The 6,997-nt window shown below is 40.9% G+C and overlaps 2 protein-coding genes across 2 annotated transcripts in view; one reads left to right on the forward strand and one right to left on the reverse strand.

Moving 5' to 3' along the window:
• Window positions 1–1,551: 1,551 nt before the first annotated feature.
• Window positions 1,552–4,985, reverse strand: prcc (proline rich mitotic checkpoint control factor). The gene is made up of 7 exons (XM_020597432.1): window positions 4,128–4,985; window positions 3,983–4,030; window positions 3,274–3,759; window positions 2,864–2,956; window positions 2,535–2,681; window positions 2,347–2,412; window positions 1,552–2,161 (listed from the first exon to the last, which is right to left on the reverse strand). Exons 1-7 carry the CDS (start codon window positions 4,434–4,436, stop codon window positions 2,075–2,077), a joined length of 1,236 nt encoding a protein of 411 aa, XP_020453088.1. The 5' UTR covers window positions 4,437–4,985; the 3' UTR covers window positions 1,552–2,074.
• A 1,080-nt stretch (window positions 4,986–6,065) lies between these two features.
• Window positions 6,066–6,997, forward strand: part of LOC109958631 (hepatoma-derived growth factor) — a 6,236-nt gene continuing 5,304 nt past the window's right edge. The window contains exon 1 of the mRNA XM_020597434.1: window positions 6,066–6,549. Coding sequence (XP_020453090.1) covers window positions 6,463–6,549 — 87 coding nt within the window. The 5' untranslated portion in view covers window positions 6,066–6,462. The remainder of the gene's footprint in view (window positions 6,550–6,997) is intronic.

Below are 6,997 nucleotides of genomic sequence, written 5' to 3' on the forward strand. Positions count from 1 at the left end.
AAAAAAGATTTTGTATTTCTATAAGTGGGGTAAAACTATGGAATAATTTAAGTGTAGACATAAAAAATAGTACTAGAATTGATGAGTTTAAACATAAATATAAAGGTATGTGTTAATCAAGATCTATGCAAGAACAGGTTTAATGATTAATTAGATGGAACATTGTGGGTGTGGTGTATGAATGTTAACACTTTGTAATAATTCTTTAGTATATTGTGTGGTGTAGAAGATCATTTTTTAAGAATGGATTTATGTAAGAATGTTAACACTCTGTTATAATTTTTTAGTATATTACTTGTGTGGTGTAGAAGAGAATTATTTATGTAGAGACACTGCTTGCAAACCAATGATGGTAAGATGATGTCATGGGGTAGGACTGGATAAGTCTGACTTCTTCCTACTCCATTCAAGCATGTACTAGGTATAAGCAAATTGATATTGGATTAGCATTTGTTGGATATGTGTAAAATTATGTGTGTTGACATATCAACTGTCTTTACATGCTTGAAAGAATAAATCAAATCAAATGTTTGTACCGTTCTGATGGATGCCAAGGATAACATGCAAGAAGAAGAAAAAGTTCTGTTAATTTCTACAGTATAATTTCTGTTCCTGTCTCTTAGATAATGCGATCATGTTTTCATACTATCAGCTTCTTGCTTTGGGCTGTCAGGTCACGGGCAGATGTGTAAATGTTTGGAACCAGACAGTATTCCTGGACTAGTTTTACAATAAGTTGTTCTGCCAAACATTAAGCTTTGAGGCAGATGAATGTGATGGTACAGTAAGCTGCCACTTTGCCATAGTTTACATATGGAAATCCAACATGAAATATGTATGAAATGTATATAGTACTGCATGGAAAGGCAAACCTGGCTCATGAGGTCATACTGTTACTCTTGAACAGAAACCTAATGGGCTGTTATCTACCTATTCTCTTAATAAACAAGAAGAAATACATGTTAGACTTAAAACTGATGCCAACACCTCAAGAAAAGGCCTTTTTTGCAGTATGGCAAAGTTTGAAGCAAGATGCACTTTTTCTTCATTCTGAAAGAAATGTGCAAGCTTCTCCAGAGCTGGAGAGAATAGAATGGCAGTATACTGTTTCACCTCTGCACAGTTCATAGCATTTCCCCTAACAAGTCCAAAGCTTATTTAAAACATTCTGGCACAATGGCAGCCATATGGGGTTCACTTTGACGACAGACTTTTCCTGAAACTGGAGCAGCGTAAAGAAACATCTTTACAATTTCCTCTCAACCAGCTAACATCAACTTGAAAGGAATCCTTTCTACATTTTGGGAGTCTTGGGGCTAAATGTATTGTCTTATCAACAGAATTATGTAAAGGGGGTTTTGACTAAAGTACTTAACCTGGACGCTGCAGCCAGGTAACACAGGGGTAAAATTCAATGTAGAAAAAAGAAATCAGATGGCTCTCTAGCTGGATTGTTGCTAAAGAACCAGCTGAAAATGAAATGCATTTGGTTCTCTGGCAGTGTATGTCCTTACTCTTTCACAGCTGTGAGTTTTAACAGAAAAGTGAAAATTCAACAACAAATTCCAACAACTTTATTTTTTATTACAAAGTTGATAATTCAATCTATATGTCAGCTTTTGAATGACTAATATTTTTGATTACCAGAGAACCAAACATTTTTGCAGTCTGTCTTTTTCAAAAAAATGGAGTCACACATCAGTGTTCACCATATGAACAGGGAGCATACATATTCAAAGCAAAACATCTGAAATGTCCACGTCTGTCACATTACGTTCTCTCCGCCAGTGACGGGCCAACAGTACCTTAAAACACACTGACTTGTTGGTACAGTGCAATTTAAAAAAATAAGTCAAATTACTGTATATGTACTACTGCTGCAGAAGAGTTCAACGGCTGTGAATGGAGTTTTGATGTAGGAGTAACATGTTAAACAGCTGACCAAAAGAACTACTGAATATTAATGATTCAAAACAAATACAGGATGGAGGGAACATCTCTATTAAGTTATGCATACTATTCTACTCTCAAATCCCGGGTGTCCATGTGCCACCGAGAGTCCGCAGCATGATGTTTAGAAGCCGTATTTGGCCTGGGTCTGCCGGCGGGTTAGCTTGTTTTCTGCCCAGCTGTTCTTCAGCTCCAGCTCCCGTTCCTTTGCCTATGAGAGAAAACATGTTTGTGATAATAATGCATTTCAAATTAGTAAATGTTAATTTTAGTTTATTTATTCATAATTTTAACCAGTTTTTTTCCTACAGAAAATAAAGATCAGCTGGCTACACCTGTTTTCATTCTATTTTCGGTGCAACCGTTTGGTACAATCAGAGTTTTAGCCACACTCACCTGATGAATTAGATATGTTATCTGATGTTTGCGCCGCTGTTGCCCTGTAGGTTGTTCTCCTTTTTTCTGCAGAAAGGTACAGAAAAAACAGAGCATAAATGTGAGAGCAACATCACATCTCAGTTCTGCACCTCCCAGGCTAAACTTGCAGCCAGCACCCCACCGGGATAGAGATCTAGTCAGGTCACCTTGCTGAAGGACTGGCGGGTCTGCTTCTCTTCTGTCATGCCCTTGGTCATCCATTGCTGGTTGCCACTGAGCTGGTCATCCCCTTTGATCTCCAGAAACTTCACCTCCTCTTTGCCTCTGTTTCTTTTTCCCTGCAGCCGCATGAACTGCAGTAAAAGAAAAAAACCTGACTGAGTCACAGTGTTGCAACCCCAACTCACAATTTTTAAAAAATCAGAAGCTACTGTTGAAACACAAGCACAAATAACATGCCAGAGCGCATCTCCAAAATTAGAGTTGTATGACAACACACACAAAAAATTATGCAAAAAGGCAGCAAACATCTCACCGCTTCATCATCAAACATGGCAGAGTGACCAGGCTCTTCAGCCTCTGCCAATCCAGGGTCAGGATCCTCGTAGTATGGCTCATTATAGTATCCCTGTCCAAGCAACAAATGTTTGGGATGTCACTTAAATTAATATTGCATTCTCAACTATTTCAGTGTCTATAACTGCCATAGTTCAACATTTGTGCCTTTAGGACAAATAAATACTGTGCATAGCGATTGTTCTCTTTGGTATTATAAGGATGTTCTACGTGTACATTATAAAGGCCTGACTACATAAAGAGTTAGCTGTGCACATGTGTCTGTAGCTTTCAAGTAGATTTATGTTGTATCATTTATGCACATGAAGGTGCTCCAGTCTAATGCCATTCAGAGAAGTGTTTATAAGCAACTGTTTAAATAATGGTTACCTGGGGGAATGCCTCTGGGCCTGTCATGGGCTGCTGATACTGAGAATATTGGCCTCCCCATGCACCAGCTCCCTCATGGTTCCCCCCAAAGTCAAGAGGGGCATCTGACTGACCAGGCTCATCAGCAGCTGAGAAGGGAAGAGGCTCTGCTGGGGCTCCTGGCTCAGGATCTAAGCTTGGGACAACTGCAGGGAGGGGGTGGGAGCTCTCACCTAGGGAAAAGTAGTTCTGTGGAGTTATGTCTTCTTCATTATCCTGGTCGTCAGTGGCTATTTGTCTGGCCAGCTGCAGGGCAGCTGACTTTGCTGCAGCTTTGATAGCAGAGGGAGACGCACTAGAACCAAGACCCTGAGCGGGTGTTCCAGGTTTGGGTCCTTTGGGTTCTTGACGTTTGGTCAGCGCATGTGGAATCAGGGGTCTGTCGGTCTCCTTCACTGTCAGGTTTTTGGGTTGTGGTAGAAGGGAAGATAGGCCTGAACCTGCACCCTGAGGGAGGTGACAGATATGGATGGAAAAGGAAGTGTCAGCTTAGGGAATCATGTTAGTATAATGATATACTATACAAATAAGATGAAAAAAATGTTTTGTCTCCCTTGTTTCCTCCAGTCTTGGGTATTTATAAAGACAACAGTGAATAAATTTAACTGGGGTAAGAACAAAAATTCAGAAACTACCGGAAGTAACGGCATACAGTAAGAGATGTTCTTGCCTGAGCTTGTAGTTTCTTCTTTGCTGGTTCGTCATCATCGGAGTCTGACTATGGACAAGAAATCGATTATAAATTACAAGCTGACTGCATACAACTGGGAGCTACAGTGTGTAGGAGGAAACGCCTGATCCAACCGAGTACTCACATCCTGTCTCTGGATCTGCGGTACTGTGATCTTGACAGGCTCCGTTCGCTTCCTCGGCTTAGGTAGACTAGAAAACAAGTCTCCTCTAGATGGCCGAGGATCTGGGTCATCGTTTGACGTACTGTCCTCTGCTGATGGTTTCACCTTTGTCTCCTTACTTGTTTCATCGTTTCCAGCTGCTGATTCTGTCTTTTCAGGCGCAGGCAACAGCGAGAAAAGCCCTGATCTTGATTTGCTATCCGGAGCGACAGGGCTCGAGCTTTCTTCTGAGTCACTCTCATCACTGCTGCCATAGGCGACTAAAGACATGTTTGCTGATGTTATTAAAGACTATTAGTCTACAGTAACCCGTGGACATGGATAACCACTTGTCCTCGATTTTGTCTTAAGAAGCCGTAGTCACACTGGCTTTTACACGAGCTGACGTCAGTTAAAGGTAAGATAATCTTTAATCAGTATAATCACACTATGAACAAGATAAGTCCAGATCCAGCCGTAGTATCACGAAAACACCAATGTTAGAAGAGGGCCCTGTAATGAGCCCTTTAAACGAAAACACTGTCCCAACTTCACAACACTAGTTAATATTAGCTAGGCCACCGCAGCAAACGGTAACGGCTAGCTTTGATCCTTTGATTTAAGGAAGTTGGATTCCTCTCAGAATGATTACTGCACATCAAACATTGTCGATTGATACAGACGCTATATTTTTACCCCTCACAATGGGGGTTCTAGGATGGTGTTACTCCAACAAATTAAGCTAAGTAGTCCCCAGACTCCATCAAAACACTCGCCGCCATCATTCGATTGAAGAAACGACTACTGCGCAGGTTTCTGCGCAGTCTTTTCTTCTTCTTCTGTTTAATTTTTGTTTCCATGCGTTAACGACTCTGACGCATTAAATGTATAAACCATTGATGTATTAGACATTGATGGTATAAATGTCTATTTACTTAGTATGACTTCGAGCCTCGATTACAACTGAAATCTTGCAGTTTGACCTCTAATCTTGTACCTTGTCATGTAACATAGTCCTGCATTAAAATCCATACAAAGGTAGGGAACACTGGGGCTGGATATGGGCCTAAAATTCAGTTTTGCCCTATAGTGACCCCTAGTGGTACATGACATCCATTAAAATGTTCTTGCTACAGTATTGAAAAATATTTTAAACAAGGTGTGCACACAACTTTGTGAGAACAGGCCTTTTCGTTTTCCAGCATGACAATGCCCATGTAAGCAAATTAATGTCGATGAGGAAAGGGGTTTATGTTTGCTTAGAATAGTTTGATTGGTCTACACAGAGAACTGATCACAATCTGTAAAACACATTTGGGATGAACTGGACCACAAGTTGTGAGTCAGGCCTTATCACCCAAACTCAGAGACTGACCAGTCCCTGCAGCCAGATCCCACAGTCTTGTGAAGACACTCCCCAAAACATAGGGGGCTATGCACGCTGAGGCACATGGTTTTGAAACTAAATGACAACTTAAAATGACAATGGAATTATCTGTGTCTATGTGGGAGTGATTTGAAGACTGTCAAACAACAATTGTGCTGAGTTTTTTCTGTAGCTCTTTCTACAATTAATTTGGAGCTGTGAATTGCAGATAATAAATAATTGGATTGTTTAATCATATGTGAGGAAAAGAAAGGAGAAAAGAATATTTTGAGGATGGTTCACTTGAATATTGCTCATTATCTTCACCTCTAACAGATTAACCTTAAGGTGGGTTTAATAATGGTCCAACAGATAATAACAGGTGTATCCTATCACGTGATGTGTAGGTGCATTAAGGTAACTTTTAAACACAATTTTCCTATTTAAAAAATCGTCACATTATCAAGTTAACAGCTGATGGCTGCCCTATTATTTTTTACAGGCATCATTTACTGTCAGTGTAATGTTTTGGCCACGGGGGGCGCTAACTCTGCAACTTCACCAGGTACTGGGGGCGCGTCTGAAAAAAAGGAAGCGGGTTTCAATTTCAAACCCAAACAGCTCCAGGGCCGAGTCAGAGGATTGCGGGATAACATTAAAGCCAGCGTTTACCGCAGTTTGTTGTAATTTGCAACGTTATTCAGATACATATCAGAACACTGTCGTTCTTACCGGTCGTGGTTACAGTCCACAGAGTCCGCGAAAAAAAAAAAAAAAAAAAAGTCGCCGCGTCTTCGCTCCAGTTTTCCGCGCCTTGTTCATTGGGATGACAATCCGACACTTTGTTATTTGTTGCAGGTGCTGACTAATCCGGACACTGTATCTTGTTAAACTGCCACTGTATTTCAGTATTGCATATATTTGACATAGCAAGCTATTTTTGCAAGAAACATGCCGCGGTCCAACAGGCAAAAGGAATACAAACCTGGAGATCTTGTATTTGCTAAAATGAAGGGATACCCACATTGGCCTGCAAGGGTAAGTACCAGACGCTAATTTTCTTGATTCCAGCTCTCGATTTGTTGTTAATTTCACTCGGTCTGACTGCCTGCTGCTATCACTTGTTTACCTGCGAGGCCTAACAAGAGTTAGCCACAATGAATTAGCATAGCTCGGTCGTGTTAGCTAGCGTTGCCCAGCATCACACAGCTAGCTAACAGACAGCTCCGCATTTCTTTTGGGTGATTCATCGTGTAGGCAGACATCTAAAAAAACGTGCATGTTGTTGCTAGCTACTCTTTGCCTCTAGGGCTGCATTTCATGTTTCATGTGCCGCTTTGGTCTCCCAGAGGGCCTGTTTACGCCAATGTTAACTTTTAGCTTTTCGTAACCCTTAAAAAGAGCAGCTGGGTAACAGGTTTACGGCTGTGTAGTAGCAAACGTTAAAATCATGCTGTCTGAGGACACTAACACGAAGCCACGTTGT

The sequence above is a fragment of the Monopterus albus genome, unplaced genomic scaffold, assembly GCF_001952655.1.
Source record: "Monopterus albus unplaced genomic scaffold, M_albus_1.0 scaffold34.1, whole genome shotgun sequence".
Classification (NCBI taxonomy): domain Eukaryota; kingdom Metazoa; phylum Chordata; class Actinopteri; order Synbranchiformes; family Synbranchidae; genus Monopterus; species Monopterus albus.

Coding starts and splice junctions, on each gene's coding strand:
- prcc (XM_020597432.1), bottom strand. CDS start 4,436: ATGTCTTTAGTCGCCTATGGCAGCAGTGATGAGAGTGACTCAGAAGAA. Junction 3,760..3,982: donor AGAAGAAACTACAAGCTCAG/GCAAGAACATCT, acceptor CACCTCCCTCAG/GGTGCAGGTTCAGGCCTATC. Junction 2,682..2,863: donor CCATGTTTGATGATGAAGCG/GTGAGATGTTTG, acceptor CTTTTACTGCAG/TTCATGCGGCTGCAGGGAAA.